At 41.9% G+C, this 23,773-nt stretch overlaps 1 protein-coding gene across 14 annotated transcripts in view; it reads left to right on the top strand.

Moving 5' to 3' along the window:
* Positions 1-23,773, top strand: part of PPFIBP2 (PPFIA binding protein 2) — a 205,280-nt gene that overhangs the window by 176,522 nt on the left and 4,985 nt on the right. For 9 of the 14 annotated variants that reach the window (XM_043517351.1, XM_043517358.1, XM_043517359.1 and 6 more), the window contains 8 exons: positions 7,888-8,026; positions 8,795-8,923; positions 9,819-9,969; positions 10,209-10,320; positions 11,091-11,179; positions 12,896-13,018; positions 18,032-18,157; positions 22,717-22,905. In XM_043517351.1, coding sequence (XP_043373286.1) covers positions 7,888-8,026; positions 8,795-8,923; positions 9,819-9,969; positions 10,209-10,320; positions 11,091-11,179; positions 12,896-13,018; positions 18,032-18,157; positions 22,717-22,905 — 1,058 coding nt within the window. Of the gene's footprint in view, positions 1-4,663; positions 4,697-7,887; positions 8,027-8,794; positions 8,924-9,818; positions 9,970-10,208; positions 10,321-11,090; positions 11,180-12,895; positions 13,019-18,031; positions 18,158-22,716; positions 22,906-23,773 lie in introns of all 14 variants that reach the window. The other 5 variants (XM_043517349.1, XM_043517362.1, XM_043517350.1 and 2 more) reach the window with 1 other exon arrangement.

Below are 23,773 nucleotides of genomic sequence, written 5' to 3'. Positions count from 1 at the left end.
AATGTTTTATATTCCTTTAAGCTAGAATAGTGGGCTGTTTCAGTCAGAGGATTCAGGAAAGAAATTTCTGTTCCTTTTTAAGAGGGTACTTAAAATCAAAATGATGCATTAACTTACCTGATTGCAACGTAAAGGATATCTCTAAGGTCAGTGTACTGATTTCTGTTATGTTGAATGATTTCTGTTATGCTGGCATCACATGTCACGTGCTTCTTGGATGTTAGCTAAATCATTTTGTTAAGCAATGAAAAAGATTAGAAATTGGTGGGGGGGGAGGTATTATAGTGGATAACAAACCTCTGCTGTTTAAAATCAGGACTTTAATCAAGCCCCTTGCACACATGTGACTCTGTGAATAAGAAGAAATAATTGTTCAATGCAAAACCTTCCTGGGAACTCCAAAGCTCTCCCACCTCTTCTGCTAAACAAAACAGCTAGCCAGGCCAAGATAAAGACAAGTTATAAAGCAGTTGGTTAAGAAAGTTATTTTAAAGAATTACTTTGCCCCAAGATATTAGCCATCTGACTTAAAAAATAATCTGTATTTTATTCTTTGTTTATAGTGGGGAGATTTGTATACATAGAGAACATGCATTTACTAGGGGGAGAAGAGACCCATCAGATTTAGAACTTGGAGGAAGGCTTTTAGCTTCTTTTTAAACTGCTGCCTGTCTGAAGCATGTATTTTGTTTATTAAGGCCTAAAATTACATACATAACATGAAAAAAGAAAAGGAGTACTTGTGGTACCTTAGAGACTAACAAATTTATTTCAGCATAAGCTTTCCTGAGCTACAGCTCACTTCATCAGATGCATTCAGTGGAAAATGCAGTGGGGAGATTTATATACATAGTGAACATGAAACAATGGGTGTTACCATACACACTGTAAGGAGAGTGATCACTTAAGGTGAGCTATTACCAGCAGGAGAGCGGGGGGGAGGGAAACTTTTATAATGATAATCAAGGTGAGCCATTTCCAGTAGTTGACAAAAATGTCTGAGAAACGGGGCGGGGGGAGAATAAACAAGAGGAAATAGTTTTATTTTGTGTAATGACCCATCCACTCCCAGTCTCTATTCAGCCTAAGTTAATTGTATCCAGTTTGCAAATTAATTCCAATTCCGCAGTCTCTCGTTGGAGTCTGTTTTTGAGGTCTTTTGTTGAAGAATTGCAACTTTTAGGTCTGTAATCAAGTGAACAGAGAGATTAAAGTGTTCTCCAACTGGTTTTTGAATGTTGTAATTCTTGACATCTGATTTGTGTCCATTTATTCTTTTATGCAGAGACTGTCCAGTTTGACCAATGTACATGGCAGAGGGGCATTGCTGGCACATGATGGCATATATCACAGTGGTAGATGTGCAGGTGAATGAGCCTAGATTCATAGATTCATAGATACTAAGGTCAGAAGGGACCATTCTGATCATCTAGTCTGACCTCCTGCACAGCGCAGGCCACAGAATCTCACCCACCCACTCCTATGAAAAACCTCACCCATGTCTGAGCTATTGAAGTCCTTAAATCATGGTTCAAATACTTCAAGGAGCAGAGAAGCCTCCCTCAAGTCAACCATGCCCCATGCTACAGAGGAAGGCGAAAAACCTCCAGGGCCTCTCCAATCTGCCCTGGAGGAAAATTCCTTCCCGACCCCAAATATGGCAATCAGCTAAACCCTGAGCATATGGGCAAGATTCACCAGCCAGATACCCAGGAAAGAATTTTCTATAGTAACTCAGATCCCATCTAATATCCCATCTCAGGGGATTTGGCCTATTTACCCTGAATATTTAAAGATCAATTACTTACCAAAATCCCATTATCCCATCATACCATCTCCTCCATAAACTTATCGAGTAGAATCTTAAAGCCAGATCTTTTGCCCCCACTGCTTCCCTTGGAAGGCTATTCTAAAACTTCACTCCTCTGATGGTTAAAAACCTTCGTCTGATTTCAAGTCTAAACTTCCTGGTGGCCAGTTTATACCCATTTGTTCTTGTGTCCACATTGGTGCTGAGCTGAAATAATTCCTCTCCCTCTCCTGTATTTATCCCTCTGATATATTTATAGAGAGCAATCATATCTCCCCTCAACCTTCTTTTAGTTAGGCTAAACAAGCCAAGCTCCTTAAATCTCCTTTCATAAGACAAGTTTTCCATTCCTCGGATCATCCTAGTAGCCCTTCTCTGTACCTGCTCCAGTTTGAATTCATCCTTTTTAAACATGGGAGACCAGAATTGCACACAGTATTCTAGGTGAGGTCTCACCAGTGCCTTGTATAACGGTACTAAAACCTCCTTATCACTCTGATAGTGTGGCTCATGTGATTAGGCCCTATGATGGTGTCCCCTGAATAGATATGTGGACAGAGTTGACGCAATGGGCTTTGTTGCAAGGATGGGTTCCTGGGTTAGTGGTTCATTTGTGTGGTGTGTGGTTGCTGGTGAGTATTTGCTTCAGGTTGGGGGGCTGTCTGTAAGCAAGGACTGGCCTGTCTCCCAAGATCTGTGCGAGTGATGGGTCGTCCTTCAGGATAGGTTATAGATCCTTGATGATGCGTTGGAGAGGTTTTAGTTGGGGGCTGAAAGTGATGGCTAGTGGCATTGTGTTATTTTCTTTGTTGGGCCTGTCCTGTAGTAGGTGACTTCTGGGTACTCTTCTGGCTCTGTCAATCTGTTTCTTCACTTCAGCAGGTGGGTATTGTAGTTGTAAGAATGCATGATAGAGATCTTGTAGGTGTTTGTCTCTGTCTGAGGGGTTGGACCAAATGCGGTTGTATCGTAGAGCTTGGCTATAGACAATAGATCATGTGGTGTGGTCTGGGTGAAAACTAGAGGCATGTAGGTAGGAATAGCGGTCAGTAGGTTTCCAGTATAGGGTGGTGGTTATGTGACCATTGCTTATTAGCACCATAGTGTCCAGGAAGTGGATCTCTTGTGTGGACTGGTCCAGGCCGAGGTTGATGGTGGCATGGAAATTGTTGAAATCATGGTGGAATTCCTCAAGGGCTTCTTTTTCCTGGGTCCAGAGGATGAAGATGTCATCAATGTTGCGCAAGTAGAGTAGGGGCATTAGGGGACGAGAGCTGAGGAAGCGTCGTTCTAAGTCAGCTATAAAAATGTTGGCATACGGTGGGGCCATGCGGGTACCCATCGCAGTGCCGCTGATTTGAAGATATACATTGTCCCCAAATGTGAAATAGTTATGGGTGAGGACAAAGTCACAAAGTTCAGCCACCAGGTTTGCCGTGACATTATCGGGGATACTGTTCCTGACGGCTTGTAGTCAATCTTTGTGTGGAATGTTGGTGTAGAGGGCTTCTACATCCATAGTGACCACAGATCACAGACCTAAAAGTTGCAATTCTTCAACAAAAAAACTTCAAAAACAGAATCCAATGAAAGACTGCTGAATTGGAATTAATTTGCAGACTGGATATAATTAACTTGGGCTTCAAAAGAAACTGAGAGTGGATGGGTCATTACACAAAGTAAAACTATTTTCCCTTGTTTATTCTCCATCCCCCCACCTCCCACTGTTCCTCAGACATTCTTGTCAACTGCTGGAAATGGCTCACCTCGATTATCACTACAAAAGGTTTTCTTCTCACCCCCCCACCCTGCTGGTAATAGCTCTCTTTAAGTGATCACTCTCCTTACAGTGTGTATGGTAACACACATTGTTTCATGTTCTCTGTAGCTCACGAAAGCTTATGCTCAAATAAATTTGTTAGTCTCTAAGATGCCACAAGTACTCCTTTTCTTTTTTCATGTTATGTATGTAATTTTAGGCCTTAATAAACAAAATACATGCTTAAGACAGGCAGCAGTTTAAAAAGAAGCTAAACGCCTTCCTCCAAGTTCTAAATCTGATGGGTCTCTTCTCCCCCTAGTAAATGCATGTTCTCTATGTATATAAATCTCCCCACTGTATTTTCCACTGAATGCATCCGATGAAGTGAGCTGTAGCTCACGAAAGCTTATGCTCAAATAAATTTGTTAGTCTCTAAGGTGCCACAAGTACTCCTTTTCTTTTTGCGAATATAGACTAACACGGCGCTACTCTGAAACCATACATAACATGGGATTTCCTAAGGGGACTAGGTGCCTAAATGCCCTTTGTGCCTATGAAAATCTCACTGTCATACCCATATTTAAGCAACTAAGACTTCATTTCATCAAATCACTTAAACGTGCTTAAACTACATACATACTGAAGTGCTTTATTAGAACAGGTCCTAATTACGGAGTCTGATTATCAAACATGTTGAGTATCCCACTCCTCCTATTGAACTCAGTTTCCCCATTTCTAATGAATTGCATGTAGCTTTGGGGAATGCTCCTTTTGAGATTTTTTTTTATTTTTGAGCTGTACAATAGGTTTGCAACACATTACAATTGACTGGAAAGAGATTAAAAAAAGTATTATTGGTAATAAACAAAACCATCTGTTTTAACTGGCAATTTGTGCAAAACTTTTTAGGTTTCATACATGCCATTGCAAATCCACTTTCATTTACAGTGTAACTTTGCTTGCTGTCATTTTTTCCCCCTGCCTTTGATGCTTGGTTATTTATTCCTTTGCTTTTCTGTAACTTCATATTGCTGGATTTTCCATCATCTTTGCTTCTTCATCTGGCTTTCTGCTTCTTGGAATGGCTGAAGATCGCATCAGGAGTATTAGTGCACCAATATTAGGTACTGTATCAATCAAGATGCAATTGTAACCTACTGTGAATTTTCCTACTTGCTTTCTTTTCTGTTTTTCCCCTTTAAAAATGCTACTTGCAGGTGCGTGTTGGGAGTCCTAATTATATTAGGCGAGTATAATCCTGAAACAAAAGAACAGCTTTTCTTTTTAAAGTATTAGGTCTTGTCTGCACTGGGAACTTACTTAAGCAGGGCAACGTCACTCATGGATGTGTTAAATTCACCCCTGAGATGTAGCTATGCCAACCTGACCCCTGGTATAAACAGCACTAGATCATTGGCAGAATTCTTCCATTGACTGTCTCTTTGGGAGGTGGATTAACTACAGTGACAGGAGAACCCCTCTCATCGATGTAGGCAGTGTTAGCAGTGAAGTGTTATAGTGCCGCAGTTGTGCCCCGTAGTATTTTAAGTATAGACATATCCTTAGTGAAGGATTTTAAGAAGCACTCAACAATGGACCCCCTCTGCTGCCACTGAAATCTGGTAAAGCTCCCATTAACTTGGAGGGGAGGGGAGAGGCCAATGTTAAGAGCTTTAGAAAAATCCTATTCTAATTAAATCAAAATCTTGTAAGAAATTAGTGTTAAGATATTAAATATTAATTATAAACTGATAAACATCACCAGTACAAATGCTTTTATGTAAACTTGCCCTTTATGCAAAAAAAGTAATCAACTTTTATTATTATTTGTGTTGAGGTTTTGCCTACAATCCCCAATCTTATAGAATCATAGAAATGTAGGCCTGGAAAGGCCCTTGAAAGGTCATCAAGTGCAGCCCCCTGTGCTGTGGCAGGGCCAAATATCCCTAAATCATCCATGATAAGTGTTTCTCCAACCTGTTTTTAAAAACCTCCAGTGATGGGGATTCCGCAATCTTCCTTGGAAGCCTATTCCAGAGTTTAGCCACCCTTATTATCAGAAAGTTTTTCCTAATATCTCATTTAAACCTCCCTTGCTGCAGATTAAGCCCTTATTTCTTGTGCTATCTGTGGACATGGAGAACAGTTGATCACCATCCTCTTTATAACTGCCCTTAACATATTTGAAGATTGTTATCAGGTCCCTCCTCAGTCCTTTTTTCTCAAGACTAAACATGCCCAGTTTTTAACCTTTCCTTAAGTTTTTTCTAAACTTTTTTATCATATTTGTTGTTTCTTCTGGACTCTCTCCAATTTGTCCACATCTTTCTTAAAGTGTGACATCCAGAATTGGACCCAGTACTCCAGCTAAGGCCTTACCAGTACCAAGTAGAGTGAGACAGTTGCCTCACGTGTCTTACATATGACACTCCTGTTACTATTCCCCAGAATAATGATATAATTTTTCTGCAGCTTCATCACATTATTGGCTCATATTCAATTTGTGATCAACTATAATCCAATATTATCACCAACCTAATTATTCTCCTTTTTGTAGTTGTGCATTTGATTTTTCCTTCTTAAGTGAAGTACTTTGCACTTGTTTTTATTGAATTTTGTCTTGTTGAATTCAGACCAGTTGTCCAATTTGTCAGTGTTATTTTGAATTCTGATCGTGTCTTTCAAAGTGTTTGTAACCCCTCCCAATGTGGTGTCATCTGCAAATTTTATAAGCATATGCACCATTAATCCATTCTAGTCATTAATTAAAATATTGAATAGTACAGGATCCAGGACTGACCTCTGACCCAGGACACCACTAGATACACTCTGCCATTTGACAGCAAACCACTGATAACTACTTTTTGAGCAGGACCCCATTGTGCTAGGTGCTGTACAACACAATAAAAAGGACAGTCCCTGCTCCAAGGGACATACACTCTGATTGTTTTTCTGTGTGAATGTGGTTTCTCCTTGCATACTATAGGGAGATTGGAATCTAGTACTCAAGATGTACTGTGTAAATCTGAGAGAATTGTGACCTTCGTTCAGAAGGACTGCATAGTGCAAGTTGAATGTCTCACCCAAGTGATTTGAGACGTCCCTGGATTTATGTGGTACTTTTTTCCATGGAAGTACCCCCTTCATAAGGATTGGAACCAATATTTAACCAGGTTGCTCAGTCACCCCGATATCCAGGAAGGATGTAGGGAAGAATAAAAGGAACAACTGCAGCAAACCTTAGCCCTGTTTCCATTTCTTTCTTATGGCATTTCTAAGATGGGAGGGCCAGGAAACTTAATTTAACTTAAGAATTAGACAAGTGTACTAGAAGGTGAGTTTCCGTATAATACTGTTCCTCATGATTTCACAAATTTGTGAGGATTCTACCCCCCTAGAGAAAAGCTGCATAGTACTTTTATTTAGTTTCTTAAGGCACTTCTTGACCAATCAGGATTTCACAATTGTCATACTGGCCCAAATTTTTGGCTGGCATAACTCCATTATTTGGCCCTGTATCCATATACTGGGATCACCTCAGACTTCATGATTATAAGACGAGGGAATTAGAAGTTGTTATAACACACACTTGGCCAGCTCTGATAATCCACCAGAGGGCAGTGCTACCAGTATAGACGAACTATTTTGTTTGCTACAGACAGGCTATAAAGGGCATTGACCAAACCAGCTGCTGCTGTTCATTAATGAGACTGAGTTTGCTAAAGCAACACAGAGCCACTGTGACAGGTCTGTTGGGCCCCTCACTCCCTTCCCGAATCTCTAAACAGCTGACCCAGCCATCCCCCACGTGGTGGCAGCCATGCATTACTCTAAATGCTATTTACTATATGACTGATGTCATTACTATTTAAGGAACTTTCTAAATCAGAGGTACCACTGTGACACAAGTTCAGTTCTTCCCACAGACAACAGCTAAATTCTGCTCCACTGAAGTTAATGGGAATGCGCTAATGTAATTGAGAGCGGAATTTGCCCTTTTTCAAAGTAGGATTCCTTGAACGAGTTGGAATAAATGGTATCAATCCAAATGATTTTCAGAGGTGAAGTTGAGTGGGGGTACACACTCAAGTTTTTGCTCAGTGATTCACAGACTTCACAGTTGGTTTAAATTTTCTGACTGGTGTGTATTCTGACTTTCTGCATAGTGGCATTTGCTAGTGAAATTATTTGTTTTTAAAGCTGTTATGGCTTCATTTCTGTGAAGCATTGCCTTCCAGGTCGTTTCTGAATTAATAACTTGTACATTGTGGACAAGTAGCTTAAAAAATAACCTGTCTACTGTCTTTAATCTCAGGAGAGACAGAGAATATGGATGGTACAATAACTTCAGATGAACTTTCACCCCTTTCTTCTGGAACAGAATCGGGTCCACAGTCTCCATTGTCTCCAGAAAATAAAAAGAGCCCAAAAGGCATCAGGAAAATCTGGGGAAAGTAAGACCTTCTAATTCTTTATCCATGCCTGTAATAAACAAAATGTCAAATGCAGTAATCAAACCCAGCAACTCTGCAGTGTCTGTGTGGGCGGGTATATGTGTACACATCAGATTAAGAGAAAATGAATTCCAGTACTAATAAAGGAGCAGACATGCTATAGGAAGAAATTCAATACAAAGGAGAAGTCCTCTGATTTCTTAATGTAATACATTATTTGGAAGAAAAAACTTTAATAACCATTTTTTTTTCACCAGCCTTCCATTTCTGAAGGCATAAATTGCAAATACAGGTTTTTACTTACTCTGTCCTATCAGACACTTGCTTATTTCAGGTCACCAGTCATTTGACAATCTGAGTCCCAGTGTTTAAACTGGGGTACAATGTCAGGACTGAACAGTATTACGTGAAGAGCACAGTGCTTTCCACAAGGTTTGGTCTAGCTGCCTAATCTAACCATCTATGTAACCATCTATTATATAACCATATATATATGGAACCATCTATGTAACCTTTCTTGAGTTTGCTCAAGAAAAGATTATTAAATTGTCCCAGAGAAAAAACATAATAGCCAGATCTTAAAGTTTCCTTGGAACTTACAAAAAGCTGAAATTATCAGTGAGTTCCATATCTTCTCTCTAGCTTTAGTATAAATGTTTTGGGATTAGTGGTGGGCTAATGTATCTTTCTAGTGTATTTACATTTTATGTATGAAACGGAAATGCTGTATGTCATGCTCTAATACTTGGTGTTCTGCTGTCTGTAAAGAATAAGAAGAACTCAGTCAGGTAACTTCCATGCAGACGATTTAGGTTTGGCTGAATTTCGAAGAGGTGGTCTCCGTGCAACAGCTGGACCTCGATTATCTAGATCAAAGGAAACAAAGGGGCAGAAGAGGTAATCACTCTCTCTTATAATACTGTATTACTTTCAGTGCATGAGAGGTAGTATTGTGAACAGAGTGCATCTCCTGTGGTGAAGTACTGTCCAGCATACTTCACTAGAAATGAATCTCACTAAAACTCAGCCAGAAAAATCCTTTCTAGTTAATCTGCACTGTTGCAGTTGCAGGGGGTAATGACAGCTTCTGGCTGACAAGTCTGAGAAGCCATAATTGCTCTAGTAACAAAGAGCAAGTGTAGCATGACGTCCTCCTCTTCATTCCCTGCTTCGGGAATAGCTGCAGGATGACTGGGATTAAATGATTTCATCGTAACTCTCCCCACAAGGATGATGGAAATTTCTCTCCTTTCTCCTCTCTCCTCTGAGTTTTTCAAGAGTAGGTTGAGCTGAATCTACGTAAGAACGTTCAAATTAACATACTATATATTGCAATATCTATTTACCATATTATGTACTGCAGGACTAGATGTTAATTCTTTTTACTGGAATCCAGAGCACTGAGAAGCACATCAGTAGGTATTAGTAATTACCCACATGGCAGAGACCCTGGTACAAACGCACCTTTTGGCTGTTCTTCAAACAAGATCAAAACAATGTACAAGCAATTGGTCCATGAATTGAAGTTAATTTGTTTATAATCTTTTAAACATTTCTCAGTGTTGTCAACTGACGTTAATGAACCTTGCAGGATCAGGCCCTAACTTATTAATTGGTATGGTGGGGTTTTTTTTAACAGAAGTTGGAAAAAAATATATTTAAAAGTGACTTTAGTTAAAGTAAAACTATTGTTAAAGCATCGCTAACCTCTCCATGCCAGGTTAGAAGGCTTTTCTAAAGTGTCATTTAATTCTCTTTAGTGTGATCCTCATACAGCACTTGTGCTTTTCAGTGACTACAATGCCCCCTTTGCTCAGTGGAGCACTGAAAGAGTTTGTAACTGGCTTGAGGACTTTGGTCTTGGTCAGTATGTCATTTTTGCACGGCAATGGGTGACTTCTGGCCACACGTTATTAACGGCAACACCTCAGGACATGGAAAAGGTAAGAAATCTGGAATTATTGCTGTCTATTAGGCAGGTGTAGATGGCTCGTCCTTTATTGTATCAGTCCATTGGCCACTTTTAGATGCAAGCATCAAAATATAGCAGCTAATTCAGAAAGGTCCGTAGTCTTCTTTATGTAGCAAAAACTAAAATAGTCTCCCTCACATGTATGAGTTCTGAGATAAAAGGCACCACATAAGGACAAGCTATTTATTATAATTATTTTTTTTATTACAGGAACTAGGAATAAAACATCCTCTGCACAGGAAGAAATTAGTTTTGGCCGTTAAATCAATAAATACAAAACAGGATGATAAGTCTGCACAGCTAGATCATATATGGGTGACACGTAAGTGCTTGTGGAATTCTGGGACTAGAGGTTGGGGTTTTTTTTACCTCAAATGAAAAATAATGAAAATGTTTCATGTATTTCTTGTACATAGTGAATGAGAGTTTCTCATAGAAATGTATGTTAAAGCCAGCTAATTATCGAATTGATTAATTGTCTAAACGTACTGTACCATAGTGTCATTTGGAATATTTCATTGGAAGAATATTTTAGAGATTTATATTTTAAAAGTTTGGCTTTCTTGAATGCCAGTTATCATGAATATGCCTTATTTTTTCAAAGCTTACTTGCTTTTTGATTTCTGTGGAAATCATAACTGAATTTAGGACTCAGAAAAAGGCAACTGTAATTCAGCTTAAAATACCTCCGGCCAGGGATCAAGCATCCCCTCCAATGTAACAGCCTTGAGGGGGACTGAGTGCAAGTAACTAGATTTTTTATTCCTAGTATGAGAGAGACTAAACGGTCCTGTAGAGTCACATGGTCAGTCATATATTCCATCCTCTAAAGCATTTCAGGAATTTAATTTGTGGGTTTTGGTAGGAGCTGCTTGCCGCTCGCAGACAAAGGGAGGGCCTTTTTGGGCAGAAGGCCTTGAAAGGGCAGTGAAAAAGAGAATAGGTGACTCATGAGTTTCTGAAGAGGGTCAGAGGACCCTGAGTATAAGTAAGGTGCAGAAGGTGTGGAATTTCATCTTCAAGGATTGTTTCTTGATCTGAAAAGGCTTCCTAAATCTGGATTTGTTTTCTCCACTATTTTTATATTTTCAGGATGGCTTGATGATATTGGCTTACCTCAGTACAAAGATCAGTTTCATGAATCCAGAGTTGATGGGAGAATGTTGCAATACTTAACTGTGGTAAGAAGGTTTACCATAAAACTGCTTTCCCTCCATTCAGACTGACTCTGAACCCTCCATCTTGCAAACACAGTAGATTCTGCTTAAAAGTGATCCTGGTATTAGCAACTTCTGATTAATGGCAACATATTGTCAGGAACCAGTCCCATCCCATTAACGTCGGCATTAAGAGGATTCAAATATTAGCAACAGCATACTCCTTATTAGCAACTTTTTTTGGAAGAAAAGAGCCACCGGCACACAGGTTTGTGAAGCTGCAGCCAGGGAAGGAAGTGCTGGGACATATCTTCTCTGGTTGCAGCCTTGCAAACGGGCCTGCGGCCGTGCTTAGCACATCCCAGTATTTCCTTCTGGGATGCAGCCCAGCAAACGTTCCTGCAGACAGGGACCACACAGGAAGTAAGGGGCTGTGGGCTGGGAGGGGAGGCTGTGGGCAGAGCAGTAACAGGGAGAGGTGCTGCATCCCAGATGTTGGAGCTGCACAGTACCTCTCCCTGCATTCTCCGGACTGCACCTTGCCAGGGGCCTGCGTACAGGGAAAGAAGCACTCAACATGTTGAACCCTGACCCCAGGAGAGTGCAGGGAGAGGTACCGAGTAGCTCCGTGGGCCCTGCGTCTGGATTGCAGCTTCCCTCCCTGCTGTCATGTTTGCAGGGTTTCAGACAGGAAAGGCCTGCCCAGTGCTTTCTTCCTTAGCTGCTGCCTGATAAACCTGTTTTCCGTTTATTAACAGCTGCCACATAATAGCAACTTTTTGCTCTCAACCCAGGGGTTGCTAATACGCAGAGTGTACTGTATTCAGGAAAGAGGAGGGAATTAGCTACTATTTTAATGGTAACTTTCCAGCAGTATTCCTTTTAGTCTGGGACTTTGCTCACATTCAAAAGAATCTAAAGGATCTATACAAGGCAAAAATTGATGGGATGGGGGTCACCTTATCGAATGAATGGTAGAGGGAGAGCCACCCAAAAACAAACCAGTAGTCACTATATCTGCCTTAAGAATAGCATACAGGAGATTCAACTGCAGTTGGCTACTGCAAGACATCTGACTACCAGTACCATATCCACACAATATGTTTAAGAGTATAATGACCTACAGTGCGTGCAGCTCAGGATATTTAGCCTGGTCACTTGGTAACTGATATTTAGCAGTGAACCCAATACATTGTAAGGCCTTGACCAAATTGGTATCAGAATCATACAAGCTATAGCTATGTTTAAATATTTATTGATGGTAAGGCTCTAGCATCACTTCCTTGTCTAGTGTGGATAAAGATTTTTCTTTTTGTTTTGTAACTGCTATAAAACGATTGTATAGTTCAACTGGGTATTAGTCCATAATATAACTTTGGATAGCACTGTTCTCAGAAGAAAATTTTTGTCCCTACTGATCAAGAAGACCATGCTAGAACCCTGATACCAACCACTTTATTTAAATGTGGCCATAGCAAGTATGACCCCAGTGTGGACATGGTCTTACTCAACTGAGAAATACTTCATCTCCAGTTTCTACTTAAAAGACCAGTAGTCTTCTAGATTAATTTTATTAAGATTCAACTGTTTTTCTAACAGGAATGCATATCATAGATCTAACCTGGATTTCTTTCATACATACAAATGTCACAGCATTTATTTTCCGGTGTGTGGGTGGGGGGAAATCTGATTGTGCAGAGGTATTCTATGCCACTTTTACCCAGGCTTTTCCTCTTTCAGAATGACCTTCTCTTTCTGAAAGTCACCAGCCAGCTGCATCATCTCAGTATTAAATGTGCCATTCACGTGCTGCATGTCAATCAGTTCAATCCCCATTGTCTACGTAGGAGGCCAGTTGATGAGGTAAAGAAGAAATTTGTGTGTCTTGAGTCTAGTGTTTTGATGCTGCATGCTCTAGCCCTGCCCCCTCTGCTCCTACTTGCCACCAAAGGAGTTATTCACTAGTGAAAGAAAATTAACTGTACACTATACCGGCCACTGCAGCCAGGAGCTGCCTTTGGAGTCTCCTCAGGGAAGTTCCACATGCCAGAGGAGGAAAATAGTGTAAGTTACTGCTTATCCTCTTCCATGTCACTAGCCCAAACCCAAGAGCAGGTTCCCCTCTGTGTTCCCATGTGGAAGGGAGCCAGGTAGCATTAAGACAGGTTTCAGAGTAGCAGCCGTGTTAATCAGTATTTGCAAAAAGAAAAGGAGTACTTGTGACACCTTAGAGACTAACAAATTTATTTGAGCATAAGCTTTCATGAGCTACAGCTCACTTCATCAGATGCATTCACTGGAAAATATAGAGGGGAGATTTATATACATAGAGAACATGAAACAATGGGTGTTACCATACACACTGTAAGGAGAGTGATCACTTAAGGTGAGCTATTACCAGCAGGAGAGCGGGGGGCGGGGGGAAGAAAACCTTTGGTAGTGATAATCAAGGTGGGCCATTTCCAGCAGTTGACAAGAACGTCTGAGGAACATTGGGCGGGAGGGGGATAAACATGGGGAAATAGTTTTACTTTGTGTAATGACCCATCCACTCCCAGTCTCTATTCAAACCTAAGTTAATTGTAACCAGTTTGCAAATTAATTCCAATTCAGCAGTTTCTCGTTGGAGTCTGTTTTTGAAGGTTTTTTTGTTGAAGTATTGCCACTTTTAGGTCTGTAATTGAGTGACCAGAGAGATTGAAGTGTTCTCCAACTGATTTTTGAATGTTATAATTCTTGACATCTAATTTGTGTCCATTTATTCTTTTACGTAGAGACTGTCCAATTTGACCAATGTACATGGCAGAGGGGCATTGCTGGCACATGATGGCATATATCAAATTGGTAGATATGCAATGAACGAGCCTCTGATAGCATGGCTGATGTGATTAGGCCCTATGAAAGTGTCCCCTGAATAGATATGTGGACACAGTTGGCAACGGGCTTTGTTGCAAGGATAGGTTCCTGGGTTAGCGGTTCATTTGTGTGGTGTGTGGTTGCTGGTGAGTATTTGCTTCAGGTTGAGGGGCTGTCTGTAAGCAAGGACTGGCCTATCTCCCAAGATCTGTGCGAGTGATGGGTCGTCCTTCAGGATAGGTTATAGATCCTTGATGATGCGTTGGAGAGGTTTTAGTTGAGGGCTGAAGGTGATGGCTAGTGGCGTTCTGTTATTTTCTTTGTTGGGCCTGTCCTGTAGTAGGTGACTTCTTGGTACTCTTCTGGCTCTGTCAATCTGTTTCTTCACTTCAGCAGGTGGGTATTGTAGTTGTAAGAATGCTTGATAGAGCTATTGTAGGTGTTTGTCTCTACCAAGACTACAAAAAGAAGGATTCTGGGTGGACTCCTCCTGAAAGTCGAAACAACAGACTGGACTTCTACATAGAGTACTTCCACTGAACTGCACGGGCTGAAATTGTGGAAAAGCAGCATCACTTGCCCCATAACCTCAGCCATGCAGAAGGCAATGCCATCCACAGCCTCAGAAACAACTCTGAAATCATAATCAAAAAGGCTGACAAAGGAGGTACTGTCGTCATCATGAATAGGTCGGAATATGAATAAGAGGCTGCTAGGCAGCTCTCTAACGCCACTTTCTACAAGCCATTACCCTCTGATCCCACTGAGGGTTACCAAAAGAAACTAGAGCATTTGCTCAAGAAACTCCCTGAAAAAGAACAAGAACAAATTCACATAGACACACCCCTGGAACCCCGACTTGGGGTGTTCTATCTGCTACCCAAGATCCATTAACCTGGAAATCCTGGATGATCCATTATCTCAGGCATTGGCACCCTGACAGCAGGATTGTCTAGCTATGTAGACTCCCTCCTCAGGCCCTATGCTACCAGCACTCCCAGCTATCTTTGAGACACCACTGACTTCCTGAGGAAACTATGATCCATCGGTGATCTTCCTGAAAACACCATCCTGGCCACTATGGATGTAGAAGCCCTTTACACCAACATTCCCCCCAAAGATGGACTACAAGCCATCAGGAACAGTATCCCCAATAACGTCACGGCAAACCTGGTGGCTGAACTTTGTGACTTTGTCCTCACCGATAACTATTTCACATTTGGGGACAATGTATAACTTCAAATCAGCGGCACTGCGATGGGTACCCGCATGGCCCCACAGTATGCCAACATTTTTATGGCTGACTTAGAACGACACTTCCTCAGCTCTCATCCCCTAATGCCCCTACTCTACTTGCACTACACTGATGACATCTTCATCATCTGGACCCATGGAAAAGAAGCCCTTGAGGAATTTCACCATGATTTCAACAATTTCCATCCCACCATCAATCTCAGCCTGGACCAGTCCACACAAGAGATCCACTTCCTGGACACTACAGTGCTAATAAGCGATGGTTACATAAACACCACCCTATACCGGAAACCTACTGACCGCTATTCCTACCTACATGCCTTCAGCTTTCATCCAGACCACACCACATGATCCAAGCCAAGCTCTACGATACAACCGCATTTGGTCCAACCCCTCAGACAGAGACAAACACCTACAAGATCTCTATCAAGCATTCTTACAACTACAATACCCACCTGCTGAAGTGAAGAAACAGATTGACAGAGCCAGAAGAGTACCCAGAAGTCACCTACTACAGGACAGGCCCAACAAAGAAAATAACACAACGCCACTAGCCATCACCTTCAGCCCCCAACTAAAACCTCTCCAACGCATCATCAAGAATCTACAACCTATCCTGAAGGACAACCCATCACTCTCAGAGATCTTGGGAGACAGGCCAGTCCTTGCTTACAGACAGCCCCCCAACCTGAAGCAAATACTCACCAGCAACCACACACCACACAAATGAACCACTAACCCAGGAACCTATCCTTGCAACAAAGCCCCTTGTGTCAACTGTGTCCACATATCTATTCAGGGGACACCATCATAGGGCCTAATCACATCAGCCACACTATCAGAGGCTCATTCACCTGCACATCTACCAATGTGATATATGCCATCATGTGCTAGTAATGCCCCTCTGCCATGTATATTGGTCAAACTGGACAGTCTCTACGTAAAAGAATAAATGGACACAAATCAGATGTCAAGAATTATAACATTCAAAAACCAGTCGGAGAATACTTCAGTCTTTCTGGTCACTGGATTACAGACCTAAACGTGGCAATTCTTCAACAAAAAACCTTCAAAAACAGACTCCAACGAGAGACTGCTGAATTGGAATTAATTTGCAAACTGGATACAATTACCTTAGGCTTGAATAGAGACTGGGAGTGGATGGGTCATTACACAAAGTAAAACTATTTCCCCATGTTTATTCCGCCCCCCCCCCCTTCCACTGTTTCTCAGATGTTCTCGTCAACTGCTGGAAATGGCCCACCTTGATTATCACTACTAAAGGTTTTCTCCCCCTCCCACCCCCACTCCCCCCCCGCTCTCCTGCTGGTAATAGCTCACTTTAAGTGATCACTCTCCTTACAGTGTGTATGGTAACACCCATTGTTTCATGTTCTCTATGTATATAAATCTCCCCACTGTATTTTCCACTGAATGCATCCGATGAAGTGAGCTGTAGCTCACGAAACCTTATGCTCAAATAAATTTGTTAGTCTCTAAGGTGCCACAAGTACTCCTTTTCTTTTAGGTAGCATTAAGTAGATTGGCACAGGTGGTGTAACTGGAAGAAATGGGATTTATTGAGAAAGGGAGAATTTTGGCTGAATATCCAGAAAAGCTTCTGAAGAGCGAGATCTCTCAACACTGTAGAACAATTTCCAGTGGGGCAAAGTAGAAGTTCCATTGTTTGGTCACACATTGGGACCAACTCTGCACTCTCAGTGAGATGGACTACGATGGCAATAGGTGTATGCCATCTGTAAGTGCCAGAGCTTGTTGAATAAATTATTCAATGAATCTTGCATTTACTTTTAATTATTCAACCACTTTTTTCCATTGTTCTCCCAGTCTGTAAAGTTTGGCAAATCACTCAAAAATATTATTAAATTCTTACATAGTTGTGAATAAAGTCATTGAAATTTTTTATTATTTACTCAACTCTACTAATTTCTCAAGCAGTACTCCCAACAGCACATAAACTAATTTAGCCTTTCTCCAGCCAGCATCAGTTCTTCTCTTAGGGTATGTCTACACTACCCACCGGATCAGCGGGCAGCAATTGATCCAGTGGGGATTGATTTATCATGACTAGTCTAGATGCGATAAATCGACCCCCGAGTGCTCTCCCATCGACTCCTGTACTCCACCGCCCTAGAGGCGCAGGCAGAGTTGATGGCGGGGCAGCAGCAGTTGACTCAACGTAGTGAAGACACTGCGGGGAGTAGGTCTAAGAACGTTGACTTCAGCTATGTTATTCAAGTAGCTGAAGTTGCATAACTTAGATCGATCCCCCTAGTGTACCTAGTGTAGACCAGGGCTTAGTTTCTGTATTAAGTACCTAGACAATACAGTGATGGAAACCTTAAAAATAATAATAATTTCAGTATTTTTTAAGCATAAATAGTGTCTGCATATTGTCTTTTATATGAAGCAGTAGTTCTTAGGTTTCCATCTGTAATAGAATGTACTTTCCATTTCACCCGCCAGTCCAGATTCTCCAAATCTTCTGAGAGCTGCACAAGATGCTCAGAGCAAAACAGGTTATCTCAGAATCTGGGAAATAGTGATTGTTAGGGAGGAGGAATGATTTAATAGTAACTGATAACGAGGCAGGCATGAAAAGTAAACTCATTAGCTGAGGTTCAGCCTTTTTCAAGTATTGAACTGTATTTTCTTAGCTGAATTGTGTCTGCATGAATGTATATAAACTAAAATTCTCTGTATAAAGAAGAAGAGTATATTGTCTTTTTGTGGTTGCTTTTACAGAATAATATTTCACCTTCTGAAGTAGTGCAGTGGTCTAATCACAGAGTGATGGAATGGCTCAGATCAGTAGATCTCGCCGAATATGCACCAAACCTTCGAGGAAGTGGAGTTCATGGTGGCCTCATTGTGAGAACTGGTTCATAATTTTATTCCTTTTTTTTTTTGTATATTAACTTAGAAAATACATTTCCAGATTACCTTACCAAAACTACTGTAGCTGTTTAATTTCCAAGTATGAAATAGGAAGAGGAATATACCTTAATTTTAGTAATCTGATGATGTATGCTCACTGATCAACCTTCTTAAAAGCTATTGAGTCTGTTTTTATGTAAATTAATTTTTACAACATAGGAAATGTAAAGAAAAAAGAAATAGTAGAAATCTAAAAAAGCAAAATGATGTTGCATTGTCTTCTGGACTAATAGGGAGTGCATGAAACAGAAAATTTCTTACTGATGATTTCCTTTCTACTAGCAGCATCTCCCACAATTCTGGATGTGTGGGCTGCTCCCCTCCTCTCTGTAGCTCTCACAGGCAAATTAATGTCTTGGTGCTGCATGCTCTGACCATGCCCCCCTCTGCTCCTGCTTGCCACCAAAAGAGTTATTCCAAAGCTGGAAAAACTTGTATAACAATATGAGTAACTCCAGAGTAAGCAGACCGACTATGTACAGTGGACCAAAAAACTGTCACATAGTAAAGATTCCACTCAACATCTGACCTTTTGGCTCATAAGCCATTCAAGGTGGATAGATTTATGGGAGAAGCTACTAGCAAAAAGGAAATCATCAATAAGATGTATTTTCCTGTTCTGCAGCCCAGCATCCCCCACAGTTCTGGACATTTGGAAAGTAGTGAGCAGTGAACAGGGAGGATTATAGAAAAGATCAGAAAGAAGGGGGGTGGAATGTATCCCTCCCCATTTATAAGATTTGCTCAAAAGGGATTATTATTTCTGGGCCACCTCCTGCAGCAACTTTCTGCCAAGGAAGCGTCTGCAAATGACAGGAAGGACACATTACAGTGCTTGATAAAGGTAGTAGCTGTTGAGCAGGTGGCTTCCTTGCAAATTTCCAGTGTGGATGCATTTCTTTCTGTTCCTGACGTTGCCAGGGATCTCATGGAGTGTGCCCTGATCCCATTCAGAACAGAATTTTGAATGCCTTGTGTGCCTCCACAGTGCAATGGAGAACTTGGAAGCTCCGGGTCTTTTTTTCCACTAAAAAAAAAAAAATTGGCTGGCCCATCTTCTCGTGGATTCTTTATGTTTGAGGTAGATTTTCAGAGCTTTTCTGACATCTAAGGTGTCACACCTCTTCTCCGTGGACACAGTGAAGGATGGATCAGCTCTTGGGAAGTGTGGAAGGAAGGGTTCAGCTTAGTAATAAGAGTCAGGAGTCGCACTGACTTGTCCTTGTGGAACATGCAGTAAGGCTCCTGTATAGATACGGCTGCCGGCTCTAGCGCTCACCTGGCAGATGTGATGGCTATCAGAAAGCAAGTTTTGATGGAGAAATAGAATGCTGGTATTTACAGCAGTGGTTCGAGGGGATGACTTGTCAGGGCCAGGTCTTTGGAGCAGAGCCCGTAGCTGGAGCGCGGAGCAGCTCTGGAGCAGTGGAGCTGCAGGTTTTTGCCTGGAGCTGGAGCACAGCTCCAAAGCCCTGGTTAGGGCTCCTTGTTTCGCTTTGGTTGTTCAGGTACACAACCATATTTGTGTTGTCTGACTCTCATGTTTCTCCTCTACACTGGATTGGAACCATCGCAGCTACAGCTTGACTGCTCTTAGCCTTAGGAGGTTTATGCTGTAACCCCTTTCCTCTGGGCTCCAGCTGCTTTAAGTGATTTGGGACTCCCAAGTGTGCTCCTCAGCCCTCCAGGTTGGCATCAGTTATGAGAACCAGAGGATCTGGAAGACACATGGGCATAGCATTGCAGATATTGCCCTGGGCTAACCACCATTTTAAGGAGCTTAGCACCAGCAGCAGGACCTTTATGCAATCCTTCATGTGTTCTGGGGAGTGGCCCACACCTTTAAGATGAAGCCTTGAAGATGCCTGATGTGTGATTGTGCCCCTGGAGAGATCCCTGCGCAAGCCCTAGAAGGCCTAATTATTGAAGGTCCAGTGCTAGGGTAGGCTTCTTGCAGCTCGGGAACAACGTGAGATGGTCCTGAATCTTTGGAACCTTTCTAGAGGTGGGTAGATCTTTGCTATTGAGGTGTCTATGTTTACTCCTAGATGAGCTGTTTTGGTAGACTAGGTCAAGGAGTTTTTCTTGACATTGATAACAAATCCATGTGCCTGGGATGGAGCTCTGATCAAGATGTCCAGGAAGGGGACACAGATTTATACCCTTCGACCTGAGCCTGGCTAGCAGTACCACGAACATCTTGGTAAAGACCCTCGTGTAAGAGGACAGGCCCAAATGGAAGCATCCAGTACTGATGATGCTTCCTGCTGTAAGAGAACCTTAGACATCTGTGAGGACACGGTCTGATAGGAACTTTCAAGGTATGCATCTGCCAGATCCACTGAAGTCAGAATATCCCTGTGGGACAGGGATGACACAGTAGAGATCAGGCTCTCCAGCCACTTGAGCCTTTTGAGGCCAATATGGCTTGGATTCCCCCCTTGCATTTTTGAAGACGGTGGAGTAGAACTCTAAGAATCTTTCTTCTGAGGAAGTGTTCTCTTCCTCCCATATATAAAAGATGAGAAATCTTGTTCTGGAGCAGATTGTGCGTTACAGGGTTTACAGGGAGAAAATGTCAGAGAGGACCTGATGGATCTTGTATGCTTCCCCCTGCCCCTTTTTCCCTTTATGTATTTGCATGCGTTGAGAGCACAGGTGCTCTCTTGTGGCTTTGGGTGAGACCTTTGGCAGGCAGCTGTCCTTAGGGCCTAAAGCCCTCTCGAGAGAACTGCCCTGTGGCAATGAGTCTCAGAGCCCATGTCAACTGACTGGGGCTCACAACAGCTATCTAGGTTAGGGGTTCGGGCTTGGGCTGGAGTCTAGGCTCTAAGACCCTCCCCCCCCACACTGGGTTTCAGAGCGTGGGCGCCAGAGCAAATATACAGCTATTTTTAGCCCAGAGTGTAAGCTACACAAGCCCAAGTCAGTTGAAACAGACTCTGAGATTTGCTGCTGTGGGGGGAGTTTCACTGCATAGATGTACCCCCAGAGCCCTCCCTGGCTGAGTCTGTTCCTCCAGGGAATGAGGAGGGGATATGATACTAGAAATTGGGAAGGAGGGTACTGTTTGAGCCCGACTTCTTTTCCCAGGGCACTCAGGACCCACTTTAAGAATTGGGGAGGGGAGAAGTCTCCCCCTTAGGACTTGCATCCTGAGTTGACTGCCTGGCGTTGTCCTCATCTTTACAGCCTCTCCCTGCTCCGTTCAGAGATTCCCGGTCTGCTTTTTCCATGTTGAAGTCGCCCGCACACCCCTCTTTGACTCATGGCCCCAGGACCTAACAGCGTTCAGGCCGGAAAGCTGGACACAGTTCCCAGTCTTCCAAGTCTGGGAAGGGTGTCTCACAGATGGGGTGTTGTTGAGATTTTGCCCTGTGCTTTTCAGGCTGCTCCACCACATCTGAGCGGTGCAGAGGAGCCAGCAGAGAGGCATGGTAGCAGAGCTCAGGGTGAGTTAAGTCACCTGACTGTAAACCAACCCCAGGATGAGAGAGACTAGGGAGGGAAAACACTGCTCACCCTTGCCCCCAAAATAGCCCCAAAAAACCCTGAAAAGAGGAAAATAGGTGGCAGCAACAGAACCACCATTCACATACTGCCACAGAAGGGGTGTAGCCAAAACGGGTAGTGCCAAGACTTTTATGCATCTCTGAGCTGCAGAGGGCGGAGCAGCCCAGATGTCCAGAACTGTGGGAGCTGTTGGGCTACAGAAAAGAAATTATACAGTGGAAATTACTTTAATAACTTATTGATAAAACATCACCAGAGCTCTTCAAAGAAATAGTGAACTTATGAGACAGAGGCTTGTCGCAGATAAAGAATTGCCCTGAGTTGTGGCACCTTTGCCAACAATCAGGAATTGTTTAGACTTAGGAGTTAAAATGACAAGCAGCTAGGGTATATCTACACTGGGTGTTAAAACCCACAGCAGCAAATCTCCAAGCCTGGGTCTACAGCCTTGGGATCATGCTACGGTATTAGAACCATCAGTGTACCTCAGGCTCGTAAACCCAAACCATGCCCCAGGCTTCGGAGCCTGCGCTCCAGCCTGATCCTAAATGACCATAGCTGTGGGTTTTAAAACACAGTGTAGATTACCATTAAGTAAAATAAGGGCACTTTGAGTGCAGTGGGTTGCCTTTACAAATGTTTTAGGGCTTTTGTTTCACTTTCTTTTCAACATAAAATTACCACAAGTATTTCCTAACTTCTCTATATGTTAATACAGGAAATAGCTAAGGAGCACTGCAAATACTGACGTAATGTTGTTTAATTAAAGGCATTTGGAAAGTTTTTTCAGGTGACTCCTGTCACTTACAGTAGTTACTCAAGAATGAGTGCGACTTTTATTTATTTGTCTGATAGTGTCTGACAGAAACGTAATTATTAAGAACATACAGATCAGCATTATAGGATGACTACTTTTTTAAAATATCTTTGATGTTGTAGAGGTTTGTCTACATAAAGCATAATTTTTGTGTTCTTAATAGATTCTTGAACCTCGCTTTAATGGTGACACCCTGGCAATGCTTCTTAACATTCCACCTCAAAAGACCCTCCTGAGACGCCACCTGACCACTAACTTTAATGTGTTAATTGGGCCAGAAGCACAACAAGAAAAAAGAGAAATAATGGAATCTACAGCTTACACACCTCTGACTACCACTGCTAAAGTTCGGGTATGCCACTCTGAACTACACTGAGAGATTCTAGAATTCAGTTTGCTTTTCTTACAGACTAAGGGGCCAACTCTAGGAAGTGGGGGAGACCAGTTCCCACTAAGGTTACATTTAGTTATTCTTAATTTTAGTACTCTTTGATATTCTTAATACACAGAGATTCTGCACAAACCCATCATAATTTACTAAAGAAATAAACATGCAATATCATAACCTTTTATTCAAAGGAAACATGATCCAAAACAAAATATTATTCATTTTTATCATTAACTGTTCCCAGTTTTAACAAAGATTTAACCAAGTTTCATAAAAAAATTTCTGAACTGAATAGCGTTGAAAATTTAAAATCCTCTTCTTTTGAGCTCCTACAGTATGTTTGATGCCAAGTATACAAATGGTATCTGTTAAATCAGAGCTTTTCCCAGTGGCCTAATATATAGTTAGGATTTGCAGAACATAGACATCAATTCTAATTGAGGCCAAAAATAGAGCGAGGTCTGTGTGTAGACCTGATCTTGCGGATACTTATGCACAAGTGACTTCATTTTTGTAAACAGTCTTTTGATTTCAGTGGAGTCTCTCAGACAGGTAAGTGCTACGCTTGCTACCCATGACCCCAGTTTAAGACCATCCTTGTTAAGAGAAGTACTGAAGCCCACCCTTGTGGTCTTGACTCAGCAAAGTACTTAAGCACCTGCGTAACTATAGACACATGAATTGTCCAATTGAAGCAGTTGTGCTAGTTGTGTAACTTTAAATAATAGTTTAATTGACTTCACTGGTCATACAGTGGCCAATTGAAAATATCATATGTTAATCTGAGCTATGGTCAACCCCTGCTAAATCACACTAATGATGGGGGAGACTT

This window comes from Dermochelys coriacea, chromosome 6 (genome assembly GCF_009764565.3).
Source record: "Dermochelys coriacea isolate rDerCor1 chromosome 6, rDerCor1.pri.v4, whole genome shotgun sequence".
Taxonomy (NCBI): Eukaryota; Metazoa; Chordata; order Testudines; family Dermochelyidae; genus Dermochelys; species Dermochelys coriacea.
The sequence above is the reverse complement of the archived record's forward strand: the minus strand, read 5'-3'. Positions and strand labels throughout refer to the sequence as shown.